This window comes from Humulus lupulus, chromosome 4 (assembly GCF_963169125.1).
Source record: "Humulus lupulus chromosome 4, drHumLupu1.1, whole genome shotgun sequence".
NCBI lineage: Eukaryota > Viridiplantae > Streptophyta > Magnoliopsida > Rosales > Cannabaceae > Humulus > Humulus lupulus.
In genome coordinates, this window is record NC_084796.1 from 241,589,077 (window position 1) to 241,609,953 (window position 20,877).

Sequence of the window (20,877 nt, forward strand, 5' to 3'; positions counted from 1 at the left end):
GACTGACCCCCTGGGCGATCTCAAGAGCCCGCTTCCTACGCACGAGCGACACCTCGTCTTCCTCGTCCAGTCCGTGACACCCCCTTGGGGATGGGCGCCATCTCACGAGCTGCTGGGACGGTCCGTGACCTCCTCAAGGCCAGGGTCTGGCCCGGAGACATTAACTTACACGCCAGCATCATCTCATCAGACACGAGCTGGCGGTAGTCTTTTTCGCTTGGAGGGAGCCCTGCCAAAGTTTCATATTGACCCCCGAGGGTCACCAATTTAGCTGTCCTCGCGAAAATAGTTGCACGATGGGTCACCAGCAAGAAAGTTACATCAGTGAATGTACTTTATGTTCCCGAAATGAGTAGAAACTTGGTAAGTGGTTATTTGCTTGGCAAGTCCGGCATTAAAGTCATTTTTGAGTCCGGTAAACTTATACTTACCAAATCAAATGTATTTTTGGGAAAGGGGTACTCTTGTGAGAGTATGGTTAAATTGTGTACCAATGATGTAACTTTCAATGTTATCAATAAAAATGCTAATTCTGCCTATATTGTTGAGTATGATTCTTTATTTTTGTGGCATCTTAGACTATCGCATATAGGTTTTTCAACCATGAAAAGAGTAGTAAAATGTGGTATGATTGCATGCAATATTAAAAACTATGGTAAATGTGAAACATGTGTTAAGGTAAAAATTATTAAGAAACCATTTCCTAGTGTAGAAAGATCATCTAATTTACTAGATTTAATCCACAGTGATCTTTGTGAATTAAATGGCGTTTTAACTAGAGGTGGTAAAATGTATTTTCTTACTTTTATAGATGATTTTAGTAGATATACCTATGTGTTTCTTTTAAAGCATAAAGATGAAACTTTTGATGCTTTTAAATTGTATAAATTAGAAGTTGAAAATCAACTAAATAAAAAGATTAAGGTGCTAAGAAGTGATAGAGGAGGAGAGTACTTCTCTAATGAATTCAATACATTTTGTGAAGAAAATGGTATAATTCATGAGTGCACTGCACCTTATACACCACAACACAATGGTGTTGCCGAAAGGAAAAATAAGACTTATCTAGAGATGATAAATTCTATGCTGGTGTTTTCTAAGTTGAACTTCAACTTATGGGGAGAAGCGCTTTTAACCGCTTGTCACATTCTTAATCGAATACCGATGAAGAAAAATGAGATATCTCCATATGAGTTATGGAAAGGAAGAAAACCCAACATAGAGTACTTCAAAGTGTGGGGGTGTCTTGCATATTGCTAGAAAAATGAACCTAATAGAACAAAGTTAGGTTCAAGAGCCATAAAGTGTACTTTTGTTGGTTATGCCAACAATAGTAAAGCTTATAGGCTATTAGACTTAGAGTCTAATATTGTGATTGAATCTAGAGAAGTTGAATTTTTTGAGAATATGTTATGTGACAACAATTCTCAAGCTTCAACATCTCTAAAGGAGAATTTGTTATATGAGAACAATTCTCAAGCTTCTACATCCAAAGTTGATTCTCAAGAAGAGAATTCTCAAAAGGATGTAAAGCAACCCTTTGAACCTAGAAGAAGTCAAAGGCTTAAAAATCATAAAAGTCTAGTAGTGGATGAGATATATTCCCAACGAATTTCATTCTATATGGTAGAAGGAAATAGAGAGGAAGTCATTAGGAAAATTCCTATTGTACTTCTCGTTGAGGATGATCCTAAGACTTATAGAGAAGATATGCAATCGAGAGATAGTGCATTTTGGCAAGAAGTCACTAATGATGAGATGGATTCCATTATTTCCAACAACACTTGGGAATTGGTAGATCTCCCACCGGGGTCTAAGGCAATTGGGGTATTTAGGAGAAAATACTACACTGACGGCACTATCCAAACCTTTAAAGCTAGATTAGTAGCTAAAGGGTTTAGGCAAAAATAAGGTATCGATTATTTCAATACCTATGTGCCTGTTGCAAGAACAACTTTTATAAGAATTTTGTTCACTTTAGCTTCTATACATAACTTGTATGTTCATCAAATGGATGTCAAAACGACATTCCTTAATGGTGACCTCAATGAGGAGGTCTATATGGAACAACCCGAAGGGTTTGTCCTGCCAAAATATGAACATAAATTATGTAGACTTGTAAAATCCTTATATGGATTGAAACAAGGTCCTAAGCAATGACATGAGAAATTTGATCAAGCCATCATGTCTAATGGGTTTAGACATAACAATGGAGACAAGTGTTTGTATTCCAAAACTTGTAAGGGATATGTGATCATTGTTTGCTTATATGTGGATCACATGCTTATTCTAAGTAATAGTATGAAATGGATAGAAGAAACGAAGAGGTTTCTATCATCAACCTTCAAGATGAAAGATCTTGGAGAAGTTGATACCATACTTGGTATCAAAGTAAAGAAACATAGTGGGGGGTTTTGCGTTAGGGCAAGCCCACTATGTTGAGAAATTATTGAAAAAATTTAACCATCTCAAGGTTAAAGATGCCCATACTCCATTCGATCATAGTGTAAAACTAGAGAAGAATGAAGGAAGGGTGGTGGCTCAATTGGAGAACGCTAGTACTATAGGGAGCCTAATGTACGCTGCCCAGTGTACTAGACCTAATATAGCATTTGCGGTAAGTAAACTTAGTAGGTTTATAAGTAATCCAAGTGTGGATCACTGAAAGGCTATTGGAAGAGTCCTAGGTTATCTCAAAAAAACCAAAGGACTAAGCCTTCACTACTCCAAATTTCCTTCAATCTTAGAAGGATATACAGATGCAAGTTGGATATCCCATCTTGGGGACAACTTGTCCACATCTGGTTGGATATTTACACTTGGTGGAGGTGCAATTTCTTGGGGTTCCAAGAAACAAACTTGTATATCTCATTCCACTATGGAAGCAGAGTTTATAGCTCTAGCTGCTACCGGCAAAGAAGCCGAATAGTTAAGGAATCTGTTGAGCATACAACGAAGTGTATAATGGTAAGTCTAGACATATTAGTCTAAGACATGGATATGTAAGAGAATTGATTCAAAGAGGAGTCATCTTAATATCCTATGTGAGAACAAGTGAAAATCTAGTGGATCCTTTCACTAAGCCACTAACAAGAGATTTAGTGGCTGCATCATCTCGAGGGATGGGACTTAAACTCCCTAAAGAGATTCACAATTGATGGTAACCTATCTTAGCACTAGTTATTCAACTAGTGTTAGGTTCAATAGGTAACAACAATTCAATCAAGTGAATATTAGTTGTACTCAAAACAAGTACCATATGAGATATTGAGCACTTGTGTGTTACCAAGTTGAGGGTTAAAATCGAAAGGTTTTTTAATAGAATTCAGTCTTGTGAAGACAAATATTTTTGGTAACAAAATACTGTAAGAATTCTACCTATTGGACCTAGGGGTGGTGCCACCTCTTATGAGAACTGGGAGTATTCTCAAGAACGTCCATGAATGGAAAGTGCACATGGCCATTAACGGTGCAAAGCGAGACATAGAGGTCTCAAGTGAACATCGCAAAGGTGTGTATGTTATCACCGATTTGTTATCATGAAAAGATGGTTCAATGCCTAGTGCAACCAAATTTTCGACAAATTTTCGACAAATTTTGTGATAATTACACTATAGTAAAGTTCAAGTTGAAAAACGCTTTGCTTTATGCACTAATGCAATGTCTCCTATAAGAGAGAGTTCTTATTTAATCAAGTGGGGGATATGTTATATTTTAAAATATAATGATTGATTAAATAAGTGTTACATTAAAAAACTATTTAATTTAGTGGGGGAATGTTATATTATTTTATAATATAATGTATTATTATATTATATTATAATATTTTAGATTAAATAAATGTGACAAAGAGTGTCACATATTGTAACATATAATAGAGAGTTACAATATTTAGATATATGAGATATATCCAAATATGTAACATATTTGGTGTTACAAATTTGTAACTTCCAAATATTACCTTTTATTGTGTAAATTTGGTGTTACACAATATTGAGATGAATTTCATAAAGCCATATGTGAAATGGCTATTAGAGATATGATTTTAACCCCAATAATGTATTTTGGGAGTTACAAAATCATTTGGGAGGGTTTGGAACCGTTTGGAAAAACAACACATTTTCAAGTGCTGAAATTAGTCAGTGGCCGCAGCCTGTGGGACAGAGAGCAGTGGCCGCGACCACTGATGTCCCTGACCGCGGCCACAGGTGTAAATCTGACCAATTTTTCAGTTTTTTCAATCTTTGTTGAACGGCTCAAAAAACTCAAATAATTCCCAAATCTCATTTTTAATTCCATATTAATCCAATTAAACATTGGTAACAACCATGGGATTGGTGGAATTTGAAATTCAAAGGGTGTCTCTAAGCTCTATAAATAGGAGCCTATAGCTCACTTGAAAGACATAACATTTCTATCCATTAGAGCACGTGGCTAGAAATACCTTGAGGCTTGATAATTCTAGAAAGCATTTCATTTAATCTAAGAGAGATCTTTTAGTGCTTGAGTTAGGGGGAAATAAGCTTTCGGACAAAGGTTTTAAACCTTGTTCAAGTTGGTGATCCCCAACCCTCTTCACTTAAGTTGTGTAAGTGAGAGTTTACATGTGTTTCTGTTCTTACATTTTATTCTATTACTTTTCTTCTTATTCTCCTGTTCTATTTACTTGTAACTTTTGTTTAGAGTTGTAATCTTCTTTTTTGTTTCAAACACCTTTACTTGTAATCTTTTGCTTAGAGTTGTATTTTTCACTATTCTATTCTTCTTCTATTCTTCTTCTTCTTCTTTTTGTTTATTTGTACTTTCAGTTATAGAGTTGTAACCTTATTTAATCAATCTATATTTATTTGTAATATATTGCCTAGAGTTGTAATATTCTTACCTATTTCTATTGAGGCAAAAACTATTTTTCCTAACATACGTGACATGCATGGTTATTATTGAGGTATGTTGAGTGTTTAATTGTGGATATGGATTGCATATCAAATGCTTAGCAATTCTTGCTTACTTGTGAATGGTACCGACTTACTAGTCAGAATCGACAATGGTGTCAGAACTATCTGTGAAGCTGTGACTTACTAGTCAAGTTCCACAGTAGTTTTGAGCACTGGTCGTATGTACTGACCTAAGAGTCAGGAGCGACATAAGCATCATGAACGTAGAGCCGATGAAAGATTAGATCTAATCGACATCTGCATTGAATGACTCATCATGAGCATTAATGTCGGACCGACCCCAAATTCGATGAAAACTAAAAACGCGTGCCTAGTTCTATGACTAGTTACTCAGAGCTAGGGCCAGAAGGCCCAGATGATCCTATCGTCACATGGCTAAGGGTACGGAACCCACAGTAGTGACTCCATGGCCACTCACTCGGTTTACATTGGTGACTCGCTCATCAGTCACATATTCTGTTAAAGCTAGTGACTCGATCACTCATTTGTAAAGGGTGCGGAACCCATGTTAGTAGTGACTTATACATTTGTCACTCATCAGATTAGGACTATAAGTCCTGGATGATTATCATGATCATTATTTGATATTATATATATGCAGTATTGATTTTCTTGATGGGCTTTGGCTCATGGGTGCTATGTGGTGTAGGTGAAGGGAAAGAAAAGCGCACCCAGCCTTGAGTGGAGAGCTTATGTGGCGATGTGTACATATGCGACTGCTTGACCACCACGGCTAAAGAATTCTCGGAGGAACTAGGGGGTTTACCTTATTTTTGCCGCTTAGGTCGGCAGGTTGTAAATTTCAAATTGTAATGACCATTTTGGATTGTAAATACCTTGTAAATATTTTTATGGGCCCATGAACAGTTTTATGAATTAAATAAAATATATCATTTTCCTTTTGATTGATTTTATACATTAACCTATTAATAACACATAGATGCACATTTATAACCAAAGAACTCGATTAGCAAGTTAAGCACGGTTCAAAGATTACAGTAACGGTTTTTGAGTGACCAGAGCGTTACATTAGCCATGGTTTTTCTCCTCAAAAAACACTCAAAATAGATGTTGTCTTTGATATTGACGACTTCACAGAAACAATAGAGATGACTAACAATGATTTTTACAAGAAAATCATAAAAATCTGTAGATTTTATGGAGGATTTCGTGAGAATGAAAAAGACAGGGAGAGAAAGGGAAGAGAGACGAAGAGAAAGTTTTAGAATTTTTGATAAAATAAGAGGGATATTTTGAGTATGAAAGGAATGTTCAGCATCAAATTAAAAAAATTAATAAAACTAGAATTTTTTAATAATATTAGACATTATTAAATATTATTTGTGATATTACCCTAACCAAATTTCCCTTTGAAAATTGAGATTAAATTGGATTAAATTGAATTATCGGGTAACATTAGCACAAATCCCGCCACCTGCATCATAATATGACGTGTTGACAAAGTGCATGGTAATGACTGTTCAGAACTTCCAAACGTGGATGACAAGTTGACCACGACTCATTAATTCATGAGGAGCAAACCACAACGGCAAACACCCCGCGCCGCCGCGTTAACCAAATTAAATAAACCCTTAATTAAATATATATGAACTGAATATAATAAGTATAGTATCACAACAACCAACAGTAAAATAATATTATCGAATAAGCCAACTAAAAAAACCATTTACCACAAAAAACCAACCATACAAAAACACTTTCCTTCTATCTATTTCATTTCGCCTTATCAAATTCAAGGCACTTTTTTTTTCTTGGTTTTGAAAAAGCCTTATCAAAACACTTTCATTGAAGAAAAATGGCCGAAAGCGTGGTGACCTTCCTGCTAGACAACCTCTCTGTTCAACTGCAAGAGGAGTTTCGGCTCCTGAGCGGCGTTCGAGATGATGTACAGTACATTGTCGACGAGTTGGAGAGAATCAAAGGCTTCTTAAGAGTTGCGGACGCCATGGAAGAAAACGATATCCAGCTCAAGGTCTGGGTCAAACAAGTCAGAGACGTCGCTTACGACATTGAAGACTCCCTTGACGAGTTCAACCTTCGTTTTTCTCATTTCCATGGCCGTGGATTCCACGCGCCGCTTCGGAAGCTTCTCCGCTTCGTCAAAAACTTAAGAGCCCGCCGTCGAATTGCTTTGGAGATACAAGTATTCAAGTCCAGGGTGGAAATTATCTCGGAAGGTCACCATAGATACGACCTTCGAAGTCGAAGGCTAGGCTCGAGCTCAGGTGGTTTGATCCGGGGACGAGTGGCGAGTCAGGGGGATGCGCTTTTGCTTGAGGAAGCGGATTTGGTCGGAATCAGTGAGCCCAAAGGACAACTAATTGAGTGGCTCATGAGGAATGATTCCGGACGACAAGTCGTTTCGGTGGTGGGAATGGGAGGGTTGGGGAAGACGACATTGGTGAAGCAAGTTTATGAGGATCCGAAAGTGAAGAAACGCTTCAAGGTTCATGCTTGGATCTCTGTTTCTCGGTCGTTCAAGACCAAAGATCTCTTGAAAGATGTCGTCAACCAAATCTTCAGGGTTATCAGAAAACCAGTTCCACCAGAAGTGTCCACCATGAGCAATGATCTTCTAAAGGAGAGAGTAAAAAACTTGCTTAAACAGAGTAGATATTTGATTGTTCTTGATGATGTTTGGCAGGTAAAAGCTTGGGATTCGATCAAACTGGCTTTACCCACAAACGACATGTATGGTAGCAGAGTTATGATCACCACTCGCAATGCTGAGATAGCTTCTGCGAGCTGTGTTGAAACCCATGATTGGGTTTACAATTTTGAGCCTTTAGGGGAGAAAGAATCTTGGGACTTGTTTTGTATGAAAGCCTTTCACTTTCAGGGTGGTTTATGCCCTCCTCATTTGGAGGAAACTTGTCGATTGATATTGAAAAAGTGTGGAGGATTGCCTCTTGCAATTGTGGCAATTGGAGCTGTTTTGGGTGCCAAAGACAAGGCGAGTAAAGATGAATATACCATTCTATATGATTGTATTGGTTCTGAGATTGAAGGGAATTACAATCTTGATAGCATGAAAAGAGTCCTTTCTCTTAGTTTTAATGATTTGCCATACTACTTGAAATCTTGTTTCTTGTACTTGAGCATCTTTCCTGCTTTGCAAAGCATCGAAACTATGAGATTGATTCGGCTATGGATAGCTGAAGGTTTTGTGGTTGAGAAAGAAGGAAAAACTCTTGAAGAAGTTGCTGAGGGTTATTTTAAGGAGCTTTTGAATAGAGGGCTAGTTCAAGTGGCTGAGACAACCAATGATGGAAGGATCAAATCATGTCGGGTACATGATATTCTAAGGGAGATTGCCATTTTGAAGTCCAAGGATCAAGATTTTGCTGATATAGCGAAAGAGCAAGGTTCCATGTGGTCAGACAAAGCTAGGCGCTTATCGATCTTTAACATACCGCAGAATGTAGAGCACAAAAGAGTATCCAAACTTCGTTCATTGCTTATATTCCCAGAAGAAGATTTGGCTGCTGAATTTTCATTATCAGCATTGTTTCCTAGAGGTTTTAGGTTGCTCAAGGTATTAGACTTGCGAGGTGCATCATTGGAGATTTTTCCAAAAGAAATAGTTAAGCTAATTCATTTGAGGTATTTAAGCTTGAGGAATACCAAGGTGAATCATATTCCTAGCTCTATTAAGAAGCTTCAAAATTTAGAGACACTGGACCTTAAACAAACTTATGTCACTGAGCTTCCTGTGGAGATTGCGAGTCTCAAGCAACTCCGGCATCTCCTGGCATATCGATATGAAATTGAGTCTTATGCACATTTTGACTCCAAGTATGGTGTTAAGGTCCCTTTAGGAATAGGAAGCCTTCAGTCACTTCAGAAGCTCTGTTTTATAGAGGCAAATCAAGGAAATGGTTCTTTAATGACAGAGCTGGGAAATATGAAGCAGCTGAGAAGGTTAGGGATCATAAAATTCAGAGAAAGAGATGGTATTGCTTTGTGTTCTTCAATCGAAAAGCTCACGAAACTTCGCTCTTTGTCTATCACTTCTGAACAAAAGGAGAATGTGATTGATCTTCAACAAATTTCTTCTGCACCTGAATCTCTACAAAGGCTGTACTTGGCTGGGCGTTTCGAAAAGTTACCTCACTGGATAAACTCTCTTCAAAATCTAGTATTACTACATTTAAAATGGAGTAGGTTAAAGGAAGATCCTCTGGTACATCTTCAGAATTTGCCTAATCTGGTTCATCTTGAGTTTCTTCAGGTTTATGATGGAGATAGCCTGCATTTCAGAGAAGGAGGCTTCCTAAAGCTCAAGCTATTAGGTCTTGACAAATTAGATAGACTTCAATCTGTGACAATGGATAATGGGGTCATGCCAAGACTTGAGAAGTTGGTCATACAACGCTGCAAACTCTTGAAGAATGTCCCAACTGGAATTGAACACTTGACTAACTTAAAGGCGATCGAGTTTTTCGACATGCCTGATGAGTTAGTCATGAAACTACGTCCAGATGGTGGAAAAGATTACGAGAAGATTACTAATGTACCAGCAGTTTACTCTTCTTATTGGATAGATGGTGCTTGGGATGTATATTCTATTGAGAGGTTCAGTGAAAGAGAGAGTTCGCACCCAGGTACTACTGCTGCTATAGCAGAGAGGAGACACCAGAGGAGTACTCTATGGAAAGTGTAAATTTTTGTACAATCAGGTTTTTTTGTGTATAGGGTTATTACATAAATACATAAATATACTTTATACAAGTTTAATAAAAAAATTTATACAAGGTGTTATGCTGCAATTTCATATTTGTATTCTTTTACTTTTGAATTTTATACAAGGTGTTATGCTTTGTGTCACTAGCTTCAGGCAAGTACACCATGACCAATTTGACTTTTGCTTAGGTACATTGCTTAAGGAAGAACTTTGTTCCTTTTGTTTATTAATTTCTTGTTTCAAACCTTTGTTTGCCATAAACCAAACGCTGCAAGCCTGCAAACACTCATTGTATGTACCAAACGCAACCTCACAGGATTAGTTTAAAACAACATTATCAAGTGCATCAAAAACACGTTAGGAATTACTCTATTAATTAATTTTAAATTATGAATTTATAAGTTAAATAATTTAAGAGTTTATCTTTTTCTTGAGCAATAAAATATGTTAAATCTCTACAGAATATGATATGAGAAATGCTAAATACACTCTATATTATAATCTCTTTTGCACTATCTAAAATCAATGAATGACATATGTAATCTACTAGTGATTTATAATATTTTTAAATATAAAATAATTGAATAATATATCCATGTCATACATTAATGAAAAAGAGTAAGAAAGAGTGCAATAAAGAGTTTTCTTAGTGCTCCTTCGATAATATAAATCATTGTGATATTTTGATGGGTGAAAACGTAAAATAGTCTCTTAGCTATCTCAATATCACAAATTTATAAGTTTTGAGAGATTTTGATAGTCACCCACCCATTGAACTTATATAAATGACCATAGATAACTTTCAGTCTATCATTCCATATATTTACTGTTGAATTTATAAAATGATGTCGAGAGGACAATACCATTCGCAATAACATTCATCACTAGTTTAACACAAAGATCAACAATTTTATAAAATATGGAGGCGTATACCAAATAGATTTTAGATTAGAAATTTACCTCTAGAATCATTAATGTATGAGATGATTGGGGCTCTCAATAACATGCCAAGAAAAGTTAGAGAAGAACAAAATAGGTACAAGGAGATTATCCTCTACACACTTAACCTTTCTCACCATACGCCCTTGTAGCCAACAACCTCTAGTATAGGTGTGTTCTATACACAATGAGCTCTAAAAGCGTATTTTGGTCTAAATGTAGATCTTAACCTAATGGATTGATTAGTGATTAAAGTGAGTGTTTCCATGTGCCTTGTGGTGATCAAAGCTATCACCAACCAAGAACTGAACCAGAACAAGATATTTCAAGATTGATATTAATCTTAATTGCAAATAACAAATCTGATATGCAGAATTAACAACACAATTATAAAACTAAATTTCAGAAGTAGAATCAATATTGATCAGAGAAACAACAATAGAATTACGTGGTTCATCCTTGTTGCCAGGGACTATCTCCACGGGAAAACAGCCACAGAAAAGGGCTTGCACTTATCTTTATTAAGAGTAATGATATGTGCACCCAAAATATACACTCAAACATTACACACAGTGATGTGGCAGTTTGGTCTTGCCAATCATATTTATTAAAATTAGGACCCACTGTTTTAAAAAACAGTGACACGTCACTGTGTGTAATGTTTGAGTCCATATTTTGGGTGCACATATCATTACTCCTTTATTAATGGTGTCAATAACAATGGCAACTTGTACATCAATGATTCTCCAAGTAACTCTTCAAGAATCTTGTTCCTTTACACAAAGAGAAAATGAGAGAACAATACAACTCTTCTAAACTCTCTCACTCACCATAAACTCTCTAAGAAAACTAAAAACTGAATTCTTTTTCTTTTTCTGTAAATGAGTTGTGTCCTCCCTTATAAAGCTAGCATCAAAATAGAGAATTCCAACTAACTTGACAGCTGGTAATTTTACTCCAACTCAGTTGCCGTGTATTGTTGATATATTTAAGTGGATAGACCACATTCTTCAATAAATCCACCTTGGTGCAGTCACTTGAATATCAAGATAAAATGCAGGACTGTTTCCACTTTGCCTCCAATGAGGCATATCAGCAGTTACCAATGTTCAGCAAGTCTAGGTAGTGCCTAAACTTTTCTTGAGTTACTCCTTTTGTGAAAATATCTGCTGGATTGTGTGCAGTACCAATCTTCTTAACTTGGACTTCTTTACTTGCTATGACATCTCTTATAAAGTGTAGCTTAATATCTATATGCTTGGACATTTCATGAAGCATGAGGTTCTTCGTTAAGTGGATAACACTTTGATTATCACAATGTACTGTGATATCTTCAGAGTTGAATCCCAGTTCATTTGTGAGACCTTTGAGCCACAATGCTTCCTTGATTGCTTCAGTAGCTGCCATGTATTCAGCCTCTGTTAAAGATAGAGCTACAACTTTATGCAAGTTCGATTTCCAAGTAAAACATCCACCTTGCATTCTAAACACATATCCTGATAGTGATCTTCTAATGTCTAAACAACCAGCATAGTCTGAGTCTACATACCCAATTACCTCTCCTTGTTTCAATTCATTGAACTTGTAGATAAGTCCAACATCAAGAGAAACTTTAATGTATCTGAGAATCCATTTAAGTGCACTCCAATGTTCTTCACCTGGATATGAAATGAACCTACTAACGATGCTCATAGCATGGGCTAAGTCCGGTCTTGTGCAAACCATTGCATACAAAAGGCTGCCAACTCCACTTGCATAAGGAATTGAATCCTTGTGCTTCCTGTCCTGCTCTAATTTTGGAGACTGATCTTTAGACAATTCAAAATGAGGAGCTAATGGAGTAGATACTGGTTTAGCTGGATTCATGTTGAATTCGTTTAATACTTTCAACAAGCAATTCTTCTGAGATAGAGATATAAAACCAGGTCTGAATCTTTTAATATAAATTCCTAGTATCCTTCTAGCTTCTCCCATGTCTTTCGTCTCAAATTCACCCTTAAAATGACATTTTAGTTTATTTATTTCTTCCATGTCTTTACCAACTATTAAACTATCATCTACATCGAGCAGTAAATAAATTTTGCTATTCAAATATACACATGGGTCATATTTACTTTTAGTAAATTTGATTCTTGTCATGAACTCATCAAATTTAATAGTCCATTGCCTTGGTGCTTGCCTTAAACCATAAAGAGACTTAAAAGGCAAACCTGATTTGGGTTGGTACTCTCAAAACCTTCAGGTTGTCTCATGTAGATCTTCTCATCTAATTTTCCATGTAGAAAAGCTATTCTAACACCCATCTGATCTATTTCAAGATCCATTTAAGCTCCCTTAGCCATTATAGCTCTTATAGATGCTTGCTTAACAACTGGTGAGAATATATTTTTGAAATCAATGCCCTCTTTTTGAGTGAACTCTTTTGCAACTAGTCTTGCTCTAAACCTTGCTTGTTCCACTCCTTGAATTCCCTCCTTTTTTTTTTTTATGAAAATCCACTTGCATTCGACTAGTCTTTGACCTTTTGACTTGTCTACTAAAACCCAAGTTTTGTTCTTTTGCAATGATTCCATTTCCTCATGTATTTCTTGAAGCCATTTAACCCTTTCCTTGCTTGTAATAGCCTCCTGGTATGTTGATGGTTCTAAATTTTCTAAGTCACTAGTTGTTGCAAGTGCAAAAGCTGTAATATCAGCAAATCCCAATTTTTTAGGTGCTTTTATATATCTTCTTTCACGATCTCTGTCAGCTGATAACTTTCTGTAATGTCCCGAATTCGTCATTAAGGTTGAGTGCCTTGATTATTGTGCTTGGAGGGCCTAATTGGAATTATACGTGTGATTATGGGTTATACTGGTGATTGTGTGACATATATGAATTGTGTGGTAAAGTGATTAGACATGCATGTTTATGTGTATTAAATGTGCATGTGGGCCCATTTCTGTGAATAGGGGCATGTTTGTAATTTTGGCTCGCTGAGGACATAAATGTAATTATGCTTGTATTGTGAGTGAGACCATAGTGTTATGGGGATATATTTGAGATATGTGGTCCGAGACGATCCTAGAGAGCAGATTAGCGAAATAGTCACAATGGGATCGAGTACCCAGCTCGGGGCAGCCTAGGGGTATTTTGTGAACATAGTTCGTGTTCGGGAATTACCGGGTAACGGGTAGTGATTTAGTGTTTGTTTAAGAGTGCCAGAGATTAAATGGGGAATTATAGGAACATTCGAGGAATTAGCGGGAGGTGGAAATGACGGGATTGCCCTTGGTGGCACTAAAGGATTGAGGATAGACTTGGGGGCATTTTGGTCATTAGGTAGTTGGGGATAGTCTTAAGATGATAAAAAACACTAGAGTTAATTAGAAGGAAATAGAAGAATCACTTAACTATTCTCAACTCTCTCCCTCTCCCTCGCGTCTCTCTCTCTCTCTCAAGGCTAAGGAGGGATTGGAGCTGGAAGTGATTGGAGTTAGCTCAAGGTTGGAAGCAACATAGAGGTAAGGTTTAGAGCAAGCTTTTTGTTGAATTTCTCTATCTTTTTAGTGTTCTAGAAGTTTTTAAACTCAAAAGATTAAGTTGAATTATAATGAAGTTTTGGTTCATTTTTTAGGGTTTATGTACTGCTCTAGGTATAGTGAAAGTGTTTTAGGACTCAATTCGAGCATTAGAATATGTTTGGATTGATTTTCATGAGGATTAGAAGTCTAAAAATGGTGGGATTTCTGGGTTCGTAGGCTCGAGCCGCGACCTTGTTCTTCAGGCGCCACTACCCGTATGAACAAAAAGGCTTGGGAGCCTCTGTTTTTGCCCAAGCACTGCGGTGTAGGCTGAGGTGCGCCGCGGTCCGTGTCCTTAAACAGAGAGAGTCATACTCTTTGACTTGAGTGTGCTGCAGCCCTTATGGGTTGAACCGCGACTCAAATGTGAAATATTGGCCAAATGAGGGTTTTAAGCTTGAGAACCCAAACATTAGGGCTCGAGAAGGATTTCACTACCCGGTTTAGTAGAATCTGAGGTCCCGAAGCCTAGTATTTTAATCTGAAGTTCTAAAATGATTAGAGATTGATGGATATCTATTTGTTATGGTGTTGTCACTAGGTTTTACTGCTTAGGCTCGGGATCATGTGTCGTGCTCGGGATCGCTTTGGCTTGTCAGCTTGGGACACTAGGTAAGAGAACTGTTTTTACCTATAGAGTTGTGTGGTGTATAGTGCTTTATGTATTGGTTATAACTGTTATGTTACATGTGATTGTGACTGATTGGCAAGAGCCGGAAGCGACAAGGGGCCGAGGTTGGCATTAAGTATGCTGAATGCAGGCCGCCAAGGCAAAACCCTCTAGGGTGCTGTACACACCCATTCAGTTAAGGTCGTAGACTTGGTGCCTAATAGTGCACCTCGGTCCGCGAAGGCCGCAGCTATGTCACGGTATCGCTATGTTAGTGTACTATTGTGTTACTGTACTACTATGTTAGAGTACTTCTGTGTTAGTGTACTACTATGTTACTGTACTGCTGTGTTAGAGTACTTCTGTGTTAGTGTACTACTATGTTACTGTACTGTTGTGTTATAGTACTTCTGTGTTAGTGTACTATTGTGTTACTTTACTGCTGTGTTAGAGTACTTATGTGTTAGCTTACTACTGTGTGACTGTACTGCTATGCTACTATGCTATTAGGTTGTTATGCCACTGTGCTATTTTTTTAATTATACAGTTGTGTTGTTCTGCACTCCAATAGGAACTGGTAACTGTTTGTTGTCTTGATTAAGTATGTAATTGCTGAAATATATTATTGTATGTTGTGCTTGAAGTTCTCTTGCTGGGCCTCGACTCACGAGTGCTTTGTGGTGCAGGTAAGGGCAAGGAAAAGGTCTAACAACCATGAGTTGGGGGGCATGGAGTGGTATATACATGTTTGGCCTACCTGGCCGCCACGATTGGGGTTGTTTGAGGAACACGGGGTAAAAGTTTGATTTTGTTGCTTAGGTCAACTGTATCATATCTTTGGATCATAAATGTATTTCAAAATAGTATTTTGGGAGCCCAATGTAACATTTTTATGAATTTTAATGAATAGCCAACTCTTTTTACTTAATGTTCATTAAATGAGTCTTTATTTTGATTTAATCATACTTTTTAAGCTAAAACCTCGACTAGCAAGCTAATGGCACATTTATAAATCACATGGTAATGACTCTAAGGTACTAGGGTTTTACAACTTGGTATCAGAGCGTGCCAAAGTTTATGGTTCCTGGAGATTGACTGAACATGTACGATCGCAGCCAGAGATAAGCTCGACTCAGGGTTGTTTGGTATTAAATGTAATATTTGTTTAACTGTTTATCAGAGTTGCTTTATCTGCTAGAATAGGGAGCATGATAGATATTTTTGTGTTTTATGGGATTGAGGTTTGATGAGTGATGCATGAGTATTTTGGATTTGTGTCTTGGTATGTGTATTATATTGCTATTGTGTTGTTTGGCCTTGCTATGGTTTAGTGCTGGATAAGAGTATCAGGGTTGGTAGCCCAGGATTTCGGCTGCAAATAGATTTGGAAGTTTTGTATCCAAGGCAGTCACTGGATTAGGCAGTGTTAATGATGGCAGTTGAGGCCATAATCATTTGTCAACCCTGGGATTGGCGGCAGGTGTTTGTTGGCATACAGGTAGAATTGTAAAGGCAAGAGAAAGAGACTAGATGATTGAGACATCGAGTTCCGTTAGGGAACGTTGTCTTGTGTGTGTTGGCAACAATGGTACCATTTACGACCTAACCTAAGGGTGGAAACATATGGGACTTACTATATGAAATATTCTAGAAGTGTTATCCTCCAGATTCTGAGGGAGGTTTGGACCCGTTCAGAGTTGAACAGTGGACGGGCATGGTTAGCTCCGCCCTCGGCTATATAGGAGGGAAAGGCAGTGATAGGGTAGTTTATCCCACGTACATGTTGCGGGAGGATGCCCCAATGTTGTGGGAAGTTGTATCCCGGACCCAGAATGTTGTCATGGTGGGTTGGAAGGAACTTAGACAATGGTTCAAGTACAATTATTATGAGCACTCAAATTTAAATTATGGAGAAACTAATGATATGTATGATTATGGTGAATCCTTTGATATCCCATTTGCCCCTGCCTATAATCCAAATTTTTCATGGAGTCATACCCAGTCTCCAATAGGGCATGAATTCAACATGCATAATCAAATTCATGCCCAATCCGACCTATCATATCCCATTGAACAAGAAACGAGTCCATCTTTAGAGGATACCCTACAATAGTTCATGCAATCAACCTACAAAATCTTACTAGCCCAGTCTCAGTCAATCTCAAAAATTGAAACAATAGTAGGACAACTTGCAACTGTTATAGAGTCGGAAAAACAAGTTTATCCCAACCAACCCATTCCCAATCCAAATAGTCAAATTGAAAATGAAAAGGAGAATGAAGTTATTGAAGAACTTGTAATATGCATCCAACTCCCTAATAAAACAAAAGAGTTGGGTGAAATAATTTTCGAGGCTCATAAGGAAAATGAAAAAGATATAATTATATTTCAAGAGCCCATAATTGAACAAATTTGTATATTTACTCAAAATGAAAAGGAGCCTAATATAGATATGCAATTTTCTTATTTTATTGATATTCCATTAAAATTGCATATTTCTAATTTTCTTGTGGGTGTGATGTTATCAATTATTATTTATGGCATTTGCATCAAAGTCATAACTCACCCTACAAATGACATTTTACACCATCGATTAGGTGTAGGTTGAAAAAACAAAAAAAATATAGTCGAGCTAAAGACTATAAACTAAAGCGCTTTGTGGGAGGCAACCCATACTTTAATGTTTTATTTTATATTTCACTTTTGTTGTTTGTTTTTGTTTCATGTTTTTCAAAAAGCTTGAAGGAAACTTCTTGCCCAAAAAGAAAAGAAGAGAACAAAACAAAATAGCCAAATCAAGGAAGCATACCTCAAAGGGAGTAGTTCTTAATCTTTTATATTTTATTAAACATTGAGGACAATGTTTCATTTAAGTTTGGGGGTAATGTGTATGTGTTTTTCTTTGTGTTTATGCATGTTTTTCACTTGTTGTAAAATTAAAAAAAAAATTATTTATTTTTTTTTATGAGATTTTCATTTATAATGTTAAAAAAAAAATTATTTTCTTTGTTTTGTTTAAAAAAAATATATATATTGGTGATTTTCATTTTCTAATTATAAGAACTATGATTGAAATTGTTCTTAGTTCTTAGAAAAATATAAATAATTATTAAGCTTTACTTTTAATTTCTAAGTTAGTTTTGTTTAAATATATATTTTTCATAATATATCACTTTTTTTTTATTCTATTCGAATTTGTGATATTTGGATATAGTTTATTTAAACATTAAATTCTTTAAATCTCTTAAAAAAAAATTGAAAAATCCTAGAATTTGTTTGATAATCTCTTGAGATTTAATTTATTTTTTTATTTGCATAAGCTTGTCTAAATGTTCACATGATGATTTGATGTTTTTGTGTTAAATATCTATTTTGAATTTTTTTTAACTTTTTAATTAATAACATAAGTTTTACTTTTATTTGTGATTTTCTTTGAACTATTTCCATTATATAATTTTTGACGAAAACATTTGACATCACCAATTAAAAAAAATGTATGTGTTTTTAATTTTTCTTTTGCTCGAGGACTAGCAAAATATTAAGTTTGGGAGTGTGATAACTCTACAAAATATAGTTATTTTACCACTTTTTATGTGCTAATTGTTGCTTAATTCTTGAGATTTTAAGTAATTTATTAAGTTTTTAAGTAATTTTGAATTTATTGGATTTATTTTGATTTTCTACATTTTTGTGTGTTTTTATAGTTATTTTGTTGTAAAATGTTATAGTTAATTATTTGAATTATTATTGTTAAGTTAGTGGTAAAAAAATGTTGTATTATTAAACTTAAATGTTAAATATAAATTAAGTTATAATTAATATTTTCAAAGAATTAAATTGATTTATTTTATAGTTGAAAATATTTTATTATGATTTATTTTATATTTATTTTGTAGGAACATTTATGACACTTTTACTCTTGAAAAGAAAGAAAAATAAAGAAAATGTGGCATTTTTAAAGTAAAGAAAGAAAGAAAAAATGACATTCTTGAAATGCCATAACCAAGGCCCAACCTTCAGCCCATGAAGATGTCCCAGTCGTGTATCTACTCAGCCAATGCACCCAAGGCCAACGCATACCCTCCTGAACTTCCTCATCAACTACCTCTTGATGCACTAAAGCCGCCAGCTGTCACCATCTTCAGCACTCCACATGACTGCCCAAGTCACCCCAGCCCCAGCACACTCCAGCACCAAGGCCCAGGCCCACGCCTGCCATCCTCCAGCCAGCACCCAACGCTCAGCATCCTCCCAGCCGTACGGGCCCAAGCGTGCTCCAGCTGAAGCAATTCCCAGCACCTGCCATAGCCCACAACCATTTTCTTCTTTATTTTTCTTGAGCCCATAAATAACTTAAGTGTACCCTTTGTCCCCTTGTCCAAAAATACCACATTTTTACCCCACTTTCTACACATTTTGCCCCCAAAACATCATTATTACACCCTATAATTTACCCCTATTTGCCATATTATATTTAATTAAATTAATTTAATCAATTTAATTAATTTAAATTGATTATTTTAATTATCATTTTTTGGCTATAAATAAGGGAGTTTGGTGTCCATTTTAGGAGAGCTTACACTACACATTCTACACATTTAAAAACCTCTCTATTCTTTTCATCTTCTTTTTTTTTTTTTTTTTTTCTATGTATTTTTAGAGGAAATTTTGGGGGTTTCTACTCCAAATTTTCCTATTTATGTTTGTAATTTTTAGTTTGTATTTGCTATTCTAGTTATGAGTTTCTAATCTTTTTAAGATTATTGAGGTGATGATGAAACAATATGTAACTAGATAATATTTATTTTGTATATTGATTTTCCATTTTGTGCAACAAAGTTTATGGAATTTTCTTCTTCAAATATCTTCTTTCATCTTAAATATCATGTATTTTGGATTGTTAGCACATATTTACACTTTGTTCTTCATTAGTGCATAAACATAATATTCTTTGTGTAAGATGTGTCATTAAATTGTACATATCCATGCTTAGAACAAAAATATTATGTTTTGCCTTATAAATAATGTTCATTGATTTTTTTGTTATTTCATTAGGTTGATTTACATTAAATGCTTTGAAATTATAATTTTGAAAAGTGAAGAAAAATCTTATCTTTTTAGAAGTAATTTGTGCTTAAAATTATAAATCTATTTGGAAAATGATAGTTTGATTTATTTTAACTATCACTAAAACTTGGGAATCAATGTACTTATAAATATTATTGAACTTGTTTTTTGTGGATTCTAATCCTTAATAATCTTTCTTTTACTATCTCGATTTTTAGTTTTAATTTATATTTATATATATTGTCTTTAATTTCTTTATTATTATCTTTTATTTTATTTTTATTATACAAAAATCCCATCAATCTTTGGAACTAGGTTATAATTTATTAATTTTGATTTAAAATAGTTTTATTTTCAATTTTAGACAACTCCTTTGGGTTCGATCTCATGCTTACACAAAAATTATTCTATAAATACGATTCGTGCGCTTGCGAGTATAAATATTTAAAACATACCCGTTTTGGGTCCAACACATATCTCAGCTCGCTAATAGCCCGTGGAGAATCAGGGCGTACAGGATCCCATTGTTTATAAAACATAAAACATAAATTTTAATTGTTTAAATACAAAATGCGGAAATACATAAAGACATAAATAAAAAAAAACTTAAAAACAACGTCATCCTCAATTTTGATAGTCACAAAGTCCATTCAATCCATTCATCCTCAACACACAAGCCAAGCTGCCATGAATCTTTCTGCCTTCCATAATCATTTTCTTGCATCAAGCTAAAAATAAAGGAATGAGCCTAATGCCCAGCAAGGAAAATCTATTAACAACATAAATCATAAACATAAGACTATATCATATACATATACTATAAAACATATGAATATAGAAACGTACATCATATAGGACTACAATATTAATGTCCATTAACTCATTAACATGGCATGTGATAAACCATCTAGGTCCTCTGTCTACTAATCGAGGTAGGTTAGATCACATTGTAGTATATGATAACCCATCTTGGTCCTCTGTTTACTAATCGAGGTAGGGTAAATCATAACTCTAAACCATGAAAATGATAAAAATTCT

General features: G+C 35.5%; 1 protein-coding gene across 1 annotated transcript; it reads left to right on the forward strand.

Moving 5' to 3' along the window:
- Positions 1 to 6,621: 6,621 nt before the first annotated feature.
- Positions 6,622 to 9,745, forward strand: LOC133831439 (disease resistance protein RPM1-like). The gene has a single exon (XM_062261735.1). The coding sequence runs from the start codon at positions 6,772 to 6,774 to the stop codon at positions 9,637 to 9,639; it is 2,868 nt and encodes a 955-aa protein (XP_062117719.1). The 5' UTR covers positions 6,622 to 6,771; the 3' UTR covers positions 9,640 to 9,745.
- Positions 9,746 to 20,877: the final 11,132 nt, after the last annotated feature.